Source organism: Mangifera indica, chromosome 9, assembly GCF_011075055.1.
Source record: "Mangifera indica cultivar Alphonso chromosome 9, CATAS_Mindica_2.1, whole genome shotgun sequence".
In the NCBI taxonomy this organism is placed as follows: Eukaryota; Viridiplantae; Streptophyta; class Magnoliopsida; order Sapindales; family Anacardiaceae; genus Mangifera; species Mangifera indica.
Window position 1 is genome coordinate 12972290 of NC_058145.1, and position 20026 is coordinate 12992315.

The following is a 20026-nucleotide window of genomic DNA, read 5'->3' on the forward strand; positions in this document are numbered from 1 at the left end:
ATTCATATTATATTTTTTTCCGATTGTAATGTCTTAATCACCTAATAATTGATTATATCATGTCACGTACCAGGATCTCAAGTACGTCTGGATATGATTCAAATCGGTTTAATTTTGAAAATTGATTTAGTATGACTCAAATTTAATTGAATTAAATTCGAATTAAACTTAAATAAAAAGATTTAACTTATTTTTTAATTCGAATCGAACTAAAACTAAAGGGTGTTTGACTCTATTTGATTCGAATTAGTAGTTTAAATTTGTGGGTTAATTCAGTTTGAATTTATAACTCAGTTTGATTCCAATTTAGGTTTAAAAAAGAAATTTTGAATATTATTTGAGTAAAATAACTTTGTTTTGTCAATAAACTATAAAATTCAAGTCACAAATCTGGGTTATATAATCAAGCTATCAATTCAAACCATTAATTTAAGTATAACTAAACTATGAATTCGAATCATTAATTTGAGCTACAAAATCAAGTTAAACTCTAATAGAATAAAATTGACTCATTTTTCATTTGAATTAAATTTTATTTTAGTTTACTAAATTTAAATTAAATTATTTTTTATTTAAACTAAACTCAAGATAAAAGACGTTTGGATCGGCCTACCCGAATCCACCCCTGATCTCAAGGGATTCAATTTATATAATATTTATATCTTCTACATTTTAGCCACTTTACGGTGCTTATCTGAGATTAAGGAGCTGATAGCTAGCTTTAGTTAACCTTTCAACACTGTAGTTTTTATTTCATCATTCGGGCAATTGACTGCATTAGAGATGGTAATTTGGACCCGATTTTAGGGGCTCCGATCCTCTCCGACCCTAATGGGAAGAGAATTCCCCGATAAAAACGGGGAAAGGGGCGAGGATGGGGATGAAAAAAATCCCCGTAGTCAGAGACGGGTCGGGGACGGGGATACATATTTCCCCGCCTTGCCCCGCCCCGCCCCTCCCCTCCCCTCCCCTCCCCGCCCCAGCCCGGCCCATCCCCTCCCCACCCCACCCCACCCCACCCCTTCCTACCCCTTAAATCTAATATATTAATATAATAATTTCTAAACTATTAAGTTCTAGAAATTTTTATATTATGATTTATTAAAATTATAACTTTAATTTTACTAATTTTTGAATTATCAATTCTCAGCTTTTACTAATTTCTGAACTATTAATCTAATATATTAAAAAGACCCCATAATCTCATTATCATAAAATGCAAATGTACCAAATTAATTTTATTTCAACTTCAAAACTTAGTTAGTCAATCCACCAGGTTTTACACAAAAAAAAATAAATTATAAACTTGATAAAATCAATTGAAGTGAATGAAAAGTGTTAAATTTAATGTTATTATAAAATTACCCTAAATCACATACATGAAGAGCTACTAATGAAGAGATTGATTATTGCATATTGTTAGATTTTATGAAAACTTTGTATTTGAACTAAAATAATAATGAATATTTTGTAGCTCTTGTAGCAAGTGATATTTTGGGAGAATATGATTTATTTTATTTATTGAAATACATAAAGGAATTAAAATTTATATTTACGGGTATTAGGAGGGGATTTTTCCCCGCGGGGACGGGGAGGGGATGGGGAAGGGATTTTCCTTCGCGGGGAGGGGACGAAGATTATTTTTTATCCCCATAACAGGGACGGGGATTGATATCCCCTACGGGGACGGGGACGGGGATCGATATCCCCTCCCTGCCCCTCCCCATTGCCATCCCTAGACTGCATGCTCTCATATTCAGAATTGATTCCCACAATAATCTTACTCTTGTACTATTGATTTCTGAATACTACATGCTTATTCAGATTGTACTTCATTGAATATTAAATAGTAGCTAAAACTAATCAAATCCAATTAATACTTCTCCTGATACTATACATATACGATCAAAAGTACTTGTACTCTATCTCTAATTTCATCTTGAAAGGTAGAACCCATGAATAAGCACTTTTAATAAACTAATCCAGAAATTAATGAAGTCAATAGCAACCTAATCCAAGTTCCAATTATGCATAAACATTTTTAGTACATAATTTAGATACATAGATAACGTATTTTTATATAATTAAAAACTACAATAAATATATTAGATCAGAAAATTAAAAATTAAGTAGATAATGCAGGCATTTCTGATTGAAAACATGAGAAGAAGTGCCTATGAGCCGACCTTGATGCAATTATAATGAATACTATTAATCAAACAAATCCATGTAGTTTAATAATCTTAATGATCATCCGTTTTTATCTTGTCCTGGAATATGCTTAATCAAGTGTCATTATTTTTAAATATCAACGATGTCTGCCATCTCTTCTCACACCTATCTATTTGTATTCTCATCAATGGCCGTCGACCAAGTTTTCTTGCATTTGGTGTTTATATTTTGGAAGAAGAATATGGCCAGATATAGAGCTCTAAGATCTAAATCCAACTCATTCATCCAAATTTGGCAAGATTAAGTTTCTCCCAGGTTTGAAGGGTCTTGTACCATAATATGAATATTAATACATTATCATTGCTTTTTAGTCAAATTTCATTGTTTTTTTACGTTATCCTGTTGTTTTGTCTAAAATGCATGCAGAGACGTGGGAGCACGATGGGGAGATGCTATTTCTTTGGAATTTTTGAGCTGCAAAGTGAGTCCATATGTTAGACTGTTAGCCCAACAATGCAAAAACTTTTGGGAGCCCATTTTCATACAACAAAGATGGGTTTGAGTTAATGCGCTCGTAGACTCAATTTAATCGAATTTAGCTGAGATAGGGCTTCAAAAATTAGACTGGTATTATATAAGTTGTGCAATAAGCCTACATTAGATTTTATGAGTAATTGATATTTCTGCTTGGAGTAATGTTATATATATATATATATATATATATATATATATATATATATATATATAAAATTAGATTTATAGATGATATATTATTATTTAATTGAGTGTTATTTTATTACATGATAATATATTATCTGTATACTCAAATAAGTTATAACTATTTTGGTTGCGGACACAACCCATTAAGCGGGTTAATTCTTTTTGGGACAAATGTGCCCTTAAACTATTTCTTCTTCTCTAATCTTATATAAATGAGCAAGCCCTTAAATATTTTTTCTTTTTAAGTTTACGAGGGTTTTGGGTTCAAATTTTTGTTTTTGTGTAAAATTTAAATTTAAATATTAATGGGTGTCCTTGAGTCAATACATTGTTTAGGTGATGGCATTCTGTCATCACCACCCATTAGATTTGAGTCCTATTCTCCCCCATTTTTCCCTTTCAGGTGACTCTTTTTACAAACTTATTGATCGATGTGGGATCCAAAAGTGTCTTTTCCATTGATTTTCCTTTCCAATTTCATTTGATTTTATAGGCTACTTTTAAGTAGAAACACCATAACTCTTTCACACATAAGTCAAACTTAAAAAGCAGCAGACAACACCAAGCCTCATTATTTGGTTATCTTCTTTGTCCCACTTACACCTACTTAACACTAAACAATTATTGCGGATTAGCCTTTTTCCCTTTTTGTTCTGTGTTTTTCCAACAGAAAGAAACTCATTAAGAACTCCGTTAAAACCTTTAGACTATCTTTAATTATATATTAAGCTAGGGCTTGTACATTTATTGCTGCTCAGTCAAACCAAATACCAACCTTTTTATGTGCTAAGTCAAATATGTATTGAAAATGGAAGCTCGATTTCTGTAGCCAACATAGACTGTTTGATGTTAGCGGAATATGAAGTAGAGAATCCTAAGTGGATCTAATCTAACATTGCAACGATGGGTATTGGGTTTTAATATTTAGCATTTAACATAAATTTTGACTATCCTTTTCACTTGAAGAGTCATGGACATATATTTATGTATGCATGTTAAGTACGGTTATTCCCCGTATATTGTTAATTGTTTGATAAGATATGTCTAGAAATGGGTAATAATTGAGCTAGGCAATTTATCAAGCCAGACCTTAAGTAGCATTTTTTATATATGAAACAGTTGATAAAATTTTTTGTCACCAATTAAAGTCAAGTATATGGTTCAAAACTTTGTGCAAGTTAGGATAGGGTAGTAGTCCTTTCATAGTATTGTATAATAAGAATATGAGAGAATAGAAAATAATGAAACACTAGACTTTTTAATGTGGTTCAGTTCGATGGTTAAAATGTATTCGTCTACAAAGTAGTTATTAGCTTATATGTATTCTATTGATGATGAATACAAAGAATAATGTATGTATTAATACAATTTTTTTAGAGCTCTCCTTTACATTTATAATACTTATGAAGAAAAGTTTCATTCAAATTGGAAGAACAATAAAGGGATTCCCAATTTAAATATGATTCTAAACATTTGTACTTATTCTAAGTGAATTAAAAGATTGCCTGGGTTGCTTATCCCCTCATCAGTTGAGGTCACACCACTAATAGGCTTGCTAGTTCTTTGGATTGCATTTGTTGGCCTCGAATGTTGACCTTGTTGGGCACGACATGGTCTCTTGTGTTCTAGATTGTTGTGTTTTTTCTGCTTAGGGTATCTTTGTTGGGATTAGACAGATTTAGGGCGTAAAGTATATTGATAAATATTAAGAATCCTCTTATTGTTGATGTTATGACACTTCCTAGTTATGATAGAAGTGAGTAAATTTTAGAGATGGTGCAGATGCTTCTCCCACTATACCCTTTTTAGAGGTAGGTCTTGACGAAACATGCATTACTAGGGTAGTACTATTTATCTATTTAGAACGTTAGGGAGGTTGCCCTTGAGTAACTTTGGTTGGGAAGTCATGGTGTGATCTGGTTACAAACTACTAGTCACTGGGGGCAGGTGAGTAGATTCTACAAAATGAGGGGATTTTGGGTTATTATTTGAATCCTCAGATGATTGGTTGTTAAAAGCTTTTCTAACGTCAGCCTCTATAACCCATCAATGAAATCTAATTGTGAGGGTGTATGATGACGAAATGTGGCAGAAACTCTTCTTCTAATGCTAAATTGTGGAAGAGATTTTTTTATTAGCAATTGAAGTATGCAATTCTAGGCTTGTGTGTGTAATTTAAGATAAGGTAACAACTATTAGAATTTGATATACCGTTGATATTAATTATTGTATAATATGAATGTGAGAGAATAAAAAGTAATGTGATATAAGATTTTTTAATATGATTTAACCTAATTGTCAGAATATTTACATCTACAAAGTAACTATTAGTTAATGAGTATTCTATTGAGAATCAATGAACACAAAAGATTAGGTCTGGATTCGAACCGAGTTAGCTCAAGCTTGAGTTCGAGCTCGACTCGTACAAATCCAAAACGAGCCGGCCCTAGCCGAGCTCGAGCTGTTCACCAGATTTTTTAATTAAAAATTTTGATACAAAACAACGTTGTTTTGACCAATATGTATTAAAACGATGTCGTTTTAATAACGAAAAATGAGCCGAATCGAATTCAAACCGAGTTCGAGCTTGACTTTCATGAGTTCGAGCTCGAACTCGAGCTCAATTATATGTCAACCGAGCTAAACTCGAGCCTCGAGCTCGGCTAGGCTCGAATCCAACCCTACAAAAGATTATGTATATATTAATCTGTTTTTTGGATCTTTCTCTCCCTTTCTCTCAATCAAATTAGGATAATTAGAAATTTCTAATTTATATTTGATTATAAAGATTTGCAGATATTCTAATTAAACTAAAAACAAATTTTGCAATATTTGAAATATCTCAAGTGAGAAGGCAGAGGTAGTTTTTCCCTTTGTTGTCATGGAAGTGAAATAGGAATATCCGTATAAAGATTTCCAACTAAGCAAAGGTTTTCTCATGGTTTCGAACTGAAATAGCTACTTAAGCTTCTTGGTCGCAGGTTCTGGGTAGATTGCTGAAGAGATGTTCCTTTCGGGTAGATATTTTGCGGTTTGCAGAATACTATATAACAGGAACAATTTTAGAAGAGTTACACGAACATATGATCTTTGTCACCTCTTTTCAACATCTCAAACTCTTTCTGCATTCTATTTCATACTTCAAAACGCAAATATCTTGGCAACATCCCGATTATATGATTACAACTTATCTGGGAAAAAGAAAGTCAGGAGAATATTATAAGAAGTTTCTTGGATAGCAATGGTGGTAGGAATATTATAAGAAGTTTCTCGGGACCATTACGACCAGCTAAAGCGTTTCTAAACCGCAGTTACTGATGGAAAATGAAAAATTCAAACTTGTGGGACTGGTGATCGATCTTGGTGCATGCCTGGTAAACTCCAAGAAGCCACTGCGGTTGATTTTACCTTCTTCTACTTCATCTTCTGTTTAGTACTTAAATGGTCGCATCACTTTCAAGTCATCACCAAATACAAAATGGGGCATCAAATCCAATCCAGGGGCCAAATTCTGTCTAATCAACTTCAACCATAAGCAATGCCGTCTGTAGACTTCTTTCCTTTTCTATAAGCAACCATTAAATAAATATTTTCTTGTTAACTCTCTTCAGTCAAGTTACGGAGAGCAGCTCTGAGAAACCTCATACGGTCTTCAAGCCAGGTGCCGTGCAGCAAGGGGGCCATGCACAGCACGTTTGTGGCGTTGCTGACTTGTCTACAGTGTCAAGACATGGATTGCCCCCACATGACTTCCACTTAACCGACATGTGGTTCTCCACAAGAAGACAGTCGCATTGGCTCGCTGCAGTAGTAAGAAGCCCCACCCTTGACTTTAAGACGAAGACATTTTTATTATTAATTAATTTAATTACCAAATTAAATTGTAAATAATATAATCTAAACTAGAAGCAAAAAGGTGCTTAGAGCAAGGTAGATTCTGAAACTTTTGGATGGCACATTGCACCGTCTAATTATGAGAGGCTTATTTATATAAAAATAAAAAAGCAAAATTATTAAAACGACACGATTTTACATGATTTGGTCGACAGGTAAAGTCGTTAATTACCCGTTAGGAAGCTAAGGAAGGAGATAAAAAGGGCTCCACTTTTCCGGGCCATTTCTTCCATATTAAATCTCATTTAATTTCTTTAGTGCCCCTATTTGGTTGCTTGTAGTTATAGCAAAGTAATTCTTACACTTTATCACTATCCCAACATCAGCCTTAAATATGACGATTCCGGTAGAGAAACTATGTCTTTGGCCCGCTCTTTTTTGAATTAAAAAAAATTATTCGATAAAGACAAAAATAAAAACGAGGATGAGGATAATTAAACTCTCTATAATTGAGAATAGAGATAAATATATTAATAATTCATTCATTTTTTTATATATTACCTGTAAATATTTAGAATTATTATAATTATGTCTTAACATCTAATAAATATTTTATTATTTTTTTAATCGGAATGAGAAGAGAAAAGTATGTGAAATTTTCCCCACGAGCATAGAGAGGGGTAAGAGAGAGAAATCTTTCCCATGAAAGAGGACAAAGATTCTTTGTCATTCTCGTATCGAGAATAAGATAAAAATGTCATTCTCGGATATTCTTAAAATGAAAAAAGAAAAAAATGTTCAATTTTTGTACTTGGAAACATGTTTTAACATTTAGATCAAAAATGAAGCCTGTATCTCTCAACTACAAAATGAATCTCATTATCCAAAATTATTATAAAAGGTTGTGTTATGCAATCAAAAGACTTACCTAAAGTCAAAAACAGCTCCAACGGATGGCAATTGTGGTATCAAATTTAAATATTATATTTACTAAAATGTATCTCATCACTAAAAATATAAATAATAAGGGATTATGAGGACTAAGATCAGATTGCAAACATGACAAGCTGGCCATGATCATTGAAAAACTATTTTGTAATATATGTCGATCGATTTATGATAATATTGTAGATGTAAGCCTTATAAAACTTTTTGATCGAATTACTTAAAAATTGTTTCTGTCATTCTTTAACATTTTGACCTTTCGTATTTTTATCCCCAAATTTCAGTTATTCTACTCGTTTGAATGTTGAGTTCATCAATCCATGGGAAGAATGGTAGTTAATTTGACAAAGAAACCTTTGGTTATCCTGAGTTAATAAAGCTAGACAAATATAACTTATGTTGGTAGCCAAATGATGCACAAAAATTATAGAAAGGCCAAAAGATTTGTTCCCACCCAGGTTAAGTGATATCCCAAATTCGCATCTTTTAATTTTTAAAAATTTAAACTCTCGTTTATGAGTAAAATTCTGTTAAAAACTTAGATAATGTTAAAAGCAAAATCGTCACTTAATTAAAAAAAATTTTAAAAACTAAAGTTTTATTATACTTTTCCCATCAATTTGAAAATCTAATAATTTTTTATAACCCAAGGTTTAAAAAGTGGCAATTTCTCTCCTAGGGTTTTGAAACCATTGACAAAAATGACAAACTCCTGACTTATCTTCTCCTACCAACGACATCAATTACCTCTGACAAAGACAAAATCATCTTCGTCAAAGATAATCACTTTAATCGGAGGCATGAGTTTGATTAGCAGAGAGAAATAGCCTAGGTGGGAGGACAAACACAGTCAGAGAAGACAAACTTTGTCATCTCTAGTTAGGCTAGATTTGAAGCGAGCTTGTTCAGATTCAAAATGAGCTTTGCTCGAACAAGCCTGAGCTAAGCTTATCTTAAAGGAGCCCATGTACAAATGCGAGCCTGAATTTTAAGTGAAAAACAAACACGAGCCCGAATTCAAACATGGGTTGAGCGAGCCGAGCTCGACTCACGAGCCACTCACTTAAATGAAAAAAAAAATTAACTTGGAACAAATGATACCATTTGTTCCCTGAAATACGAGCTTGAAGTTGAGCTGTCGAACTTGAAATACGAGCCCAAAGCAGATCAAAGCGAACTCGAGCTAAGTGTGAACTGATCCCCGAATACTAAAATTATAAAATGAGCTGAACATGAATATATATTTAGCGAGCTTAGTGAGCCTGAGCTTGGACTCATCAAAAATGAGTTTGGCCCTATTCCGGCTCGATTCAGCTCGTATCTAACTCTATCTCCGGTGATGATTTCAAAATCTTAGAGATAAAATTATCATTTTTTAAACTTTAGGTGATAGAAAATTGTTAGATTTTCATACCGAGAAAGAAAAAATATGATAAAATTTTAGTTTTAAAATTTTTTTATTAAATAATGATTTTATTCTTAAATTTAACTAATAATTTTAATAAAATTTTGTTTATAAATAGGATTTTTAAGTTTTTAAAAGTAAAAGAATAGAAAGTTAGGATTACACTTAAAGCTTGGATGGGAACAAGTCCTTTGGCCTTACAGAAATGACATTTCCAATTCATCGCTAGATACACCGCGTTAAGATGCCTGCCTAGTTAACTTATTCTAATCAAACTTCTCCGGCTTTGTCTGTTTTCCACTTAAACTTAAACCGACTCATTTAAATATTAAATTAATATATGGAATAAAGTCATACTCATGCATAAAGTCGTGGTACAATTGGTGCATGCATGACAATTGGATTAGGATGATGACGTAATGTATGATCATAATTAGTTGATCTAACGATCAGCATTGAAAGTAATATATCCATGATAATGAAACAAGATTTATGTAATTATTTTCTTAAAAAAATAATATAAGATAGGAATATTAAAATGTGAAAGAGTGCTGAAACCGATTGTCGCATAGATTGGGAAGACAGAGAAATAAATTTAAGGGGTTTTGTGGAGTATAATTCGTCACCCATGTTCATTGTCTCTGTCAAAACGGGGTTTTCAGTTTGGTTTTCTGGTTTTATCATATAAAATAATTTATGTACGCGACGGTGGATTGAAATATAAATTAGCTTGAATTTAATTATTAATTCAAATTTGAAATATACGATTATGGTTTAAATTCAAATTTGAGCTATAAAGATGTTTGGTTCAATAAGCTCACACATAGTGCTCATATATAAAAAAAACCAACGATGTTTTAACAAATTTAAAATAATAATGTTTTATATCAGTTTTAAACCATATAAATAATGCAAAATATAGTCATTTTACGATATAATTTAGAGTCAAAATGATTATTTTTTGCTCTATTTTAATCTAGCTTGACTCGTATGAACTTATGCTCATAATTACAGTACTAAACTCAAGCAAATTAAATCCGAACATTATCTTTTATATAAAACTTGACTTAAAGTTTATGTCTTTTAAAACTAGTCAAACTCAAGTTTAGGTTCGAGTTTAACTTTCCTTTTATTGAATTGAGTTTGAGCATGATTAAATTTAAATTTAATGCAGCTTAATCCATTATATATCAGGTTATATAAGTAAAAGGCGAGGTATAGAATTATAATCAAACCAATTAGTGTGAATATTTGTTGTGACATAATGGCTTGACTATTTGAACCATGTGAAAATATGGAAAATAAATTAAGTCATCGTTTGAAATTTAAATATAAACAAATGCAATGGTATATGTTTTTAATAAATAAAATTTTTTAAAAATATACATATTCCTTGAATTTTTGGAATACTTCTGAAATTCAAATTTCTAAAAGTTTCGAATAGATTTTTAATATTTAAAGCAAATAATAAAAATATACAAGAAAACTTGACGAGTCACATAAAATTGTTTTAGATAATATCGTGGCAGGAATTTAATTTTTGAAGAAAAGGAAAATATGATGAGGATCAGAATAAAAGAAATAAATTTTCACCTTGATTTAAGCCAAGTTAATTGGCATTATCCAATGCTTAATTCTCTCCCCCACCATTAAATCGGTGATGGTCTAGAAATACAAAACTTCAAACTTTCTGTTCATACTGATATGGCAAATACTAGAATTTGAATATATATAATCAAAATAGTATAATTATATGTATAAATAATAAACATAAATTTAAATATAAATAATTATATGCTATTATGTGATTGAGTGTTATTAGAGTTGACAATTTTTAACACGATTTGTTAACCCGATACGAAAAAATTGGGTTAGAGTTAAATTTTTTTTACATAAAATTTATTTTAGGTAATCCGATATAACTCGAAATTAAACCTAATAGTGTTAAGGTTCACATGAAAGTAACTCAATACGATACGAATTGACTTAAATGTTTTGGAGAAATGTTACTTTAATAGAATTTGTTAGAGATAAATTATGAGTAGTGTTATGTGTATACACTTTTAGTATATAATTTGAATATATAAATAATATATCATCATATGATTTGGTACTATTTTATCTTTAATTTAAAATCATCTAATCAAGTAATGACACATCATCTGTGTATCTAAATTATGTATAAAAAATATGTACGTATAGTTTTGTTGATAAATCATATAAATGTTGAAAGATAAGATTAACAATAGTAAATATCTTTACCGATTATATATAATTATATTTTTTATATAATTGTAATTACTTATATTATTTTTTATTTTTATTTAAGTATTTTATTTTATTATTAAGTAGTAAAAATTTGATTTGGTTAGTTAGAATATAAATGCATTATAAAGGTCTTAATATATAATTTTTTGACTATTTGTAAATAAAATAAAATATTATATTATGTGTTTTATTAATAGTAGGTTAAAGTAATTTGATGAATAAATTAAAATAGTAAAAATATTTTAAAGAGTGAAAACAATAAATAGTTTTTGGTCAATTTAGGTTAGATTGGATTAACTCAAATATTAAAGAGGTAGGTTGGGGTTAAAAATTTTTAACACAATTCTAATTCAGATCAAGTTAAAGTCGAAGGTCTCTGATATGAAATGAATACGATCCGATGACACGAATTGCCAAGTCTACATATAGTTTTATCTATAATTTAAAATTATTTAATCACATGATGATATGTTATTGTTTATAATCAAATTTATGCATATAGTTTTATTGATAATTAAATTTCCAAATGTATAGATTTAGAAAAGCCAAAGGATTATTTCCCACCCAAAGTATGCTTATTTATCAAATTTCCTCCCTTAATTTTGAAAATCTCATTTACCCACCTATAGACTATTAAAATTATCTGAGTCTATTAGTGATTTCATTTGCCCTCTATAAACACTAAAAACTAATAATTTCCCTCAAATTAAACTTTTCAAAAACAGTGTTTCCCCCCATAGGGTTTCCAAACTTTCAGATAAAGTTTTCCGGTAAAGAAGAGCTTCTCCAATGATCTTCAGGCAACGTATCCACTCTTTGGTGCATCCTCCTTCCGACAACACTCCTTCCGATTCGGTGGGAGCCATCTTCGTCTCTTGACGAAGATGATTCGTCTTTGTTCTCTAACAAAGATAGCCCCTATCAAGTCGAAAAGAGGATGTGTCGGAGGGTGGGTACGTTGCTCGGAGATCACCGAAAAAGCTCTTCTTCGTTGGAAAACTTTATCTAAAAGTTTGGAAATCCTAGGAAAAAAACACCGTTTTTGAAAACTTGGGTTGGAGAAAAATTATTAGTTTTTAGAGTTTGGGGGGAGGGAGAAATGAATTCAAATTTAAGTTTATTTTTCATATTACAGATAAAATGATGATTTTGTCTTTGAAATTGTTAATTTTAATCGTTTATAGATGGGTAAATGAGATTTTCAAAGTTGAAAAGTGGGAACTTAGAAAAAAAGCTTACTTTGGGTGGAAAGTAGACCTTTGGCCATTTAGAAACACAAAAAATAGAAGAAAACATTGTAGATATACGCGAGCACATAAAAGTTATCCCTAAAACTCTAAAAATTAACAAAATTAGTAAAATACTAGAATTTTTAAGGAGAATATTTATATTTGAGCTTTTATTATATTTATAAAATTCTGATTTATCTAATATAATTATTTGAGATTCTTGATTTAAAAAAAAAAGTTATCACTGCATTTTACGTATAAAAATAATAGGGCATATTGAAATAGAATAAGAATAATACTAATAAGTCAACTATTATATGGTTGGTTTTAGTTTCATCGGGCAGTTCATAAGGCAATCTACTGCATCCCTAGGAAGATGATATAAAAAAATGGCTCCATCTTTCATACAAAAGAATAATCTCTAACTTCAAAATTTTTATATTGTATCTTATATTTTAATTATATATCTATTTGTAAATTAAAATTGGTTCATATTTATTATATAATTAAATATTATTTTATTTTAATTTAAAATTATTTAATTATATAATAATATAAATAAATTATATATTCGTTTGGGTCTTAAAGTTTTATTGAAATTAAAAATTTACTTTGGAAAGAACATATAAACAATTTATTAAAATTCAGCGTTGAAGTAAAGAAAATATTTTATTGGATCCTCAGAAGCCGGGGGTTTGGAAATTTTACTTGAGAAGAAGGGCAATTATGAAAACATAATTAGCTTATGTGAACCCAAAAGCGCGTAAAGCTGTTATTATGGAAAACAACAGTTTTCGGAGGGAATGTAATATACAAGGAAAATCTAACTGGATTTTGGCATTGACCATCAAGAATTAGAAATTATTTTCAAATAAGAGACAAGAGTCCTGGAACAAAGGGAAATTTGTGAAAATATGGAATCTTGAAGCTCTTGTAATTGGAATTTTTTTTTTCGGTTTTAATTTACTTTCCATGATAAAGACTTTTTCTATACAAGTTTTTTCAGAGAAAGAAACTTATCTACCTCTCTGTCTTATTCGTCTCTTATTGCTCTATAAATCACTTTTAAGTCATCTTCCTCGAGCTCCCTCTACTACTTTTGAATTTTCTCCCTTTTCTTTCTTTCTCTCTCTTTTTCTCTATTTCTTTACTATGGAAGAGTTGGATTCTTTGTTTGGTTATCAAGAGGTGGGGGTTTTTGTTCATCTTTGTTTTTCCTCTCACTCGTTCTTTCACTTTATTTCTTATTCTGGGTTTTCTTTTGTTTTCACATTTTTCTTTTCACTTCAATTGTGCAGTTGTTTGTGCTTGACTAGAAAGTTTTTGATTGAAAATAATGCAGATTTTTTTTACCATTCAAGTAATTTTATTTTTGATGTGGCATGAAGTAGTGACATCTAGAGGCTTTGGTTTTCTATTGTGATTAATATATTAATGTGAAAATGTTTACAAGACATGTCTAGTGTAATTCTTTCTGGTATGAAAGTGCATTTGTTTGGAACAGAAACTGAACTAGTTGAATCCTGGATATGGGTATAGTTGTGAACTTGTGATATTTTATGGCAAAAGTGAATTGAATGTTTTGTTTATGTCTTCTTCCTTTGTCTTGTTTTACTATTAATTTATGGAATTGAAAAAAAAAAAAAACAATTCTTTGACTAGGAGAAGTTGGTATGTAAATGGGCCCAATTTCTTTTACAAAATTTCTCCAACTTTTGACAAAAATTTCCATTTATTTAAAATCCTACTTCCTACCAATGAAGATCCATCTATATGTTGTTTCAGACAAGTTTAATCTGCATTTGTTGTGTTTTCAAACTAACAACTCTGGTTTGTGTTGACAGAGTTTTGATGAACTGAATCAGAAGCTTCTGTTTACCACAGTTGAACCGGAGACGGTGAAAATGGAAGTGAGCGAGGAATTGAGGAAGCAGAAGGAGGAGATGAAGCATTTACTCAAGCTTCTCAAGGCTGCTTATCTAGAAAGAGATGAAGCTATAGATCAATTGCAAAAACTGCGTACTAAATTGATGCATTCGAATCCAATTGAATTTCAACCCAGCAGTATTCTTGCTCATGTCCAACATGAAAGTTCCCTTGCAGTGGTACCAACAAAAGCAAATTCCAGCATAACTGAATCCAATAGTCAATCAGATACATATAATCCTCAGTTACATGGATCATCTCCTGGAGATTCCTTCTTGGATGCGGCTTCATCCCCAGATTTCTCCAACATTAACATGGCTGATTCAAGAAGCTTTACTTTTGTTAACCAGCCTTTTGCTCAAGAATTCAATTCTTCTATACCAACAGGATTAGTGTCATCAGTTGTAACCAAAACTGATCCATTTACTGCAGTGCTTGACAGTCTTGTTAAGGGGAAAACTTTGCCCCCAAAGGGGAGATTATTGCAATCTGTGATGGAAGCAGGCCCTCTTCTTAAGACCCTTCTCATCGCTGGCCCGTTGCCGCAGTGGAGAAATCCTCCTCCTTTGCAACCTTTCAGAATTCCACCTCTTATTAAAGGTTCTGAAAACATTAGCTTTAATCAGAAACCAGCTGCAAATTCAAGTTGCGTTGCTCAAAGGTCATTGAATTCATTATCATCCCATCTTCAGATGTCGTGTGCCTCATCTCAAATGTGTTCTACATCAATGCTAAATTTTTCAACATGTCCTCCTGCTGTTGATCCTCAGAGTAATGGGATGCTCTTAACTGCAGGTGCTTTCATTAACACTCAATTATCAACCAGCAAGCGACAAAGGTTTCACTATTGAGACTGCAGCCTTGGTTCTGTCTTGTAAAAAATGATTTTTAGTGGTTGAGTGGGTCTGAAATGACATAGCTTTTTAACTTTAGTTCATTCATGGTGTGTCTTCGTACATTTTGATGTTACACCAGTCAACAATGGTGTGTGTATTATAATTTATAAGGCTGTTTTTTCTCTGCTTAGTGAGAAAGATTCCCACTTTCAGTTGAATAATCAGCAGCAGTACTGATTCGAATCAAGATTTTATAATTTAAACTCTTTCAAATGTCCTGTTTATTGATGTACAATTAGTTTTGGCATTTTGCTCTGTAGAATCCTAACATCAGGGCCCTATTGATGAAAGTAGCTCAACTGAAATTCCTGACGAAGCCAATAATTAAATCACTTCTAGAGTTTTGTTTAAGATCTCAGTGTTTCAGCAAGGGGATTGAGGACTCAGATGATTTGCAACTTTTTCTATGGGTAGAGATTTACATAGATATCACTTATAACCTAGGAAATTTCCAAGCTCTTTTTAATTTTGTGGGTTTTTTAGACAATTTAAAGAAAGCAGTCTTAGCTGAAAATTTCAAGCCAATGAAATGAAGCATAAGAACGGAAAAAGCCAATGAAATAACAACGGGTACTCAAGCTTCAGAGCAAGTTGAACATTTTGATTTGATGCCTTATTCATACATAAATTAAGCTGCTCAGGGAACAAAAAGAGCTGTGCAATGAATGGGCAATATGGGGTGAGCGGAACCTGAGTTAAGACCAAAATGAGACTGAAAATATATTTGAAGAAGAAAATGTGTGGCAGGAGCTAGTGATAAGATTGATGAGATAGTGGGGGAAGAAATTAGCCGTATGGAGATGACTTTTTTGGAGTGGTGGGTAAAGCCGAAGCTGATATTCACAGAAATAGTTAGCTTTTTTTTTCATATTCTAATGAATATTGATTTGGTTCCAAGATGATGATTTAGATGTTTTATTTGTTTGTATTATGGTTGGAACAAAACGAACAAGTCTGTAACTCTGCAGACAAAAATTTTAGGAGTGAAAAAAGTGCCACAAGATGGTAAGCCCCGTTCAGTTGGTTGAAGAACAACCATGTGAATAACTGTGTTACCGGCCAAGTCACCATGAAAGAAATTCAACGGCTCCACACGCGTCTCAGCCGCTCACTCGGTGAGGCATTTATTTCATGGCTTTTTCGTTGCCGAAACCGCATCTCTGCAGTATATGGCCCGGGGACTTTCCTGGGCCGGAATAAAGAATTTAACCCATGGCTCATTCACAACCTCTCGTGGCATGCCTAGGGCCTCGGCTGCTCCCCCTTATTAAACTTAAAATTTCCCTTACAGTCTCACGATGTGGGACTGCAGATAGTTTTTTGTTGATTGGCTACAGTCTGTAAAGAAATAATCAAATAAATAATATTTTATAACTATTATACTAAATAAATTAAGATTTTAAAAATTCAAATTCAGATATTATCTCCATAAATTATAATATTTCACTAGTTTTGCTTACATAAAATTTTTCACATGATTCCTTCAATAAATTGCTATCTCTCTATCTCTGAATAGACATGCAGAAGAAGAGAAATACTATCCCCATTCGGATCTGGAAATAATTTTTACAGGTTCAGATAACAATTAAGGTGAAACAGAGTCAGGAACAACGAATCAGACAGTCCTTCCCATCTCTCCATTCTGTGCAGGGTTTTCCCAACCTCAACGAGTCTAATTCTTTGAAAACCTTGCACTGAGATACTTACAATTATAAGAGCTCACCTAATTTCTTCTCTTAAGATATTATTTCTCAAGCTTTTACTCTTCGAAGGACTAACTTTCTTCTTAAGAAAGAAAGAGGAAGACTGAGATTACCATTTGGGTTGGGCTAATCTGAAAATCTTCAATGTCAACTACTCACCCAACAAAATTCAATCAAAATAAAAACAAGTTTATGTACAATGACAAAGCTCTACACAGGTTGGCAAACAGGTTATATCATCTAGACATGAATATACGTTCAATTCCATCCCTGAACATGTGATTTTGCTGAGGAAACACAATCAACAAAATCAAATAATAGGTGAGTTAAAATTTGAACTTAAATGTCCCAAAATCTGTTAAAAGAGCAATCTGCAAAAACCAACCAGCAATAAACACAAGTTTCCAAGATCAATCTGCAAATTTCCCCACTAGGGTCTCAACAAGCTGTCTTCCTCTTCGGCCTTAAACAAAATGAGAAAACAGCTACTATCTTAAATAATGCCAATTTTGTTTGCCACATCCAATGCATCATAATCCGGTGCCAACCTGACATAAGCCTTCTTTGTACCATCAGGCCTGCATTGCTCATGCAATACAGCCAAGGAAATAAACAACCGTATCACACTAAAGTTTAATATATGAATTATAAGGGCATGATAAGTCAAATCCATGACAAACATCGAATGGCAGCATCTGATTTGGATTTCTATGTACAAGGTCCCAACAATCTACAGAAATTCCTATATAAATAAATCAATATGAAGATTTCTTTTCATTCTCTGATATACAATCTCCAAACATCAAAACTAAATGATTTATACGATAACCAGTTCCAAGAAAGTGAATTCAAACTTGTACAAGATAAAAGGGCAGGAAGTTCTCATAAAAAACGTACAAATGCAGACACATTGATTTAAAAAAACTCAATTCAGAAAAACAAAAACAAATATAAAGCATCATGAAAATAAGACATGACAAACAAGCATCACATGGTCACCATTCAAGTAAGAAGGCTACTTCCAATCACCAAATCTGACAAGTTCTAGTTAGTCAATCGCCACAGAAAACTCCTAATAATGTCTAACCACCAACAAGGATTGGACCAAGCAGGACAGACACATTGGTCGTTTGGCTCGTTTCTTTTCTTTTTAAGGTTGCCTTTTCTGGAATGTAAACTTTATTAGTTTTCCCACAATGCATGGCTTTGCTTCATCTAATTGCTACCAGGATCACTTCATTTTGAAAAAATGGAAATGTGGTGGAATTTAATTGGACAGGCAAACCAATGTTGTGATGCATCCCGCCCAATACTAGATACTTCTAAGAGAGCTACAGATTCTATTACTGATGATAAAAAATTATGTCTGATAGATTGTATCATATTTTTATCTTGAATGTTTTTCTGATAATTATTATAAAGTGGCTATTCATGTTATTTGGTTTTATGACATTTTTTAAAGATTCTCTATTCTATATAAAGGAGTTCATTGTTCAATTATTGCTGAAGAATGGAAATTTTGTTGTTCTTCTGTATAGTTCGAGCTGAATGCGACGATGATAGGATAGAACCCTTCTGTCGGAAGTCAAGGGTAAAGATATAACTGAGCTTATTGCATCTGGGCGGGAGAAATTGACCTCAGTACCTTCTGGTGGTGGTGCTGCAGTTGCAGTGGCTGCATCTGCAGATGGTGCTGCAGCCAATCCAGCTTCTGCTGAGTCAAAGAAAGAGGAGGAAAAAGAGGAGTCAGATGGTGTGAGAATTGCTCAATGCTTATATTCTATTGATGATCTAATCTCTTGGCACCCGTGTTCAATTTCACTTCAATGTTCACACAGTCTCTGTGACTTGCATCCTTGTTTTCAAAAATTTTCTATGTTCCATTGAGAATATTGCAAAATGCAAATCTTTAAGCTGGTTATAAGAAATTAAAGAGGATAACATGTTCATTTCCCTTCTGTCAAGCTAAGTATCATCTTTCATATGTACAGATATACTAACTACATCCTTGGCATTCTATGTATGTGCATCATATTTAACTTTTTCTAGGTTTTATTTTTTCATTATCTAATTTTCTTTTTATTTTGCTGTTGCAGGATATGGGCTTCAGTCTTTTTGACTAGAGAGTTCTTTCGCTATTACCCTGGACTAATCATTTTTCTCCACGATACCAAGCTCCTCAATTTTGAAGTTTTGTTTTTCAGATTCATGTAGTTCTTAGCTTATACATTTGGTAGATGAAACTTTTAGCTAGTCAAACTGAAATTTTCACTTTGATAATATGTTGGAATATGCTCTGTTCTGAGTTCTATAATGATATGGTGACATGAGCCCTTCCTTCTGCTGTTGGCCATTGTTGAGAGTGCAAATAATTATAATTCAGATATATAGCTGCATACTCTGCTGGAATTGAAACATGTAAAATGCTTATAATTTACAGCCAATTTCACATGCTTTGATTCCTTGGAGGTATCACCCAAGAACAGAGCTACCAATTCAGTGGGTAATCAAATTTGCCTAAAGCCAAGGCTAATATCATATACAACAAGTTTAAGTGTTTAATCATTTAACAGCAACAAAACAGCACTATTTCTGACAATCAAAGGAAAGACATAAACATGATCAAAATTTTCTCAAAATTAAATTAATATACAGCAATTTTAATATGCATTGAATGATCAACCTATAACCCTGAAGACCTCAGAAATTTCAGTTATATTAAAATACACACAAGAGCCGCAAAAGCAGAAAGGGAAAATTTCTCCCAAAGATTCCAACAAAATTTTATTTCTTAAAAACAAATGAGATAGAACGTTCACATTGGTGAATGTAAATCAACGGAAAAAGGCAAAAGAATGTGGCTGCTGGGATTCGAGCCCAGGTCTCTACGGCCACAACGTAGAATTCTTACCACTAAACTACAGCCAC

General features: G+C 32.2%; 1 protein-coding gene, 1 non-coding gene and 1 pseudogene across 3 annotated transcripts; 2 read left to right on the forward strand and 1 right to left on the reverse strand.

Moving 5' to 3' along the window:
- Positions 1-13657: 13657 nt before the first annotated feature.
- Positions 13658-15608, forward strand: LOC123226167. 2 transcript variants are annotated; one of them, XM_044650674.1, is made up of 2 exons: positions 13658-13761; positions 14418-15608. In XM_044650674.1, exons 1-2 carry the CDS (start codon positions 13726-13728, stop codon positions 15348-15350), a joined length of 969 nt encoding a protein of 322 aa, XP_044506609.1. In that variant the 5' UTR covers positions 13658-13725; the 3' UTR covers positions 15351-15608. The 2 variants fall into 2 exon arrangements, with proteins under 2 accessions (XP_044506609.1, XP_044506610.1); XM_044650675.1 differs by having other exon boundaries at positions 13673-13761; positions 14458-15608.
- A 3000-nt stretch (positions 15609-18608) lies between these two features.
- LOC123226286 lies at positions 18609-19221 on the forward strand (annotated as a pseudogene).
- A 733-nt stretch (positions 19222-19954) lies between these two features.
- Positions 19955-20026, reverse strand: TRNAH-GUG. Its single transcript has one exon. It is a non-coding gene; the product is annotated as a tRNA-His (tRNA).

Excerpts from the sequence above, each read along its gene's own strand:
- LOC123226167 (XM_044650674.1), top strand. The coding sequence starts at position 13,726 with ATGGAAGAGTTGGATTCTTTGTTTGGTTATCAAGAG. Across the intron at positions 13,762-14,417 it reads CTTTGTTTGGTTATCAAGAG|AGTTTTGATGAACTGAATCA; the intron begins GTGGGGGTTTTT and ends TTGTGTTGACAG.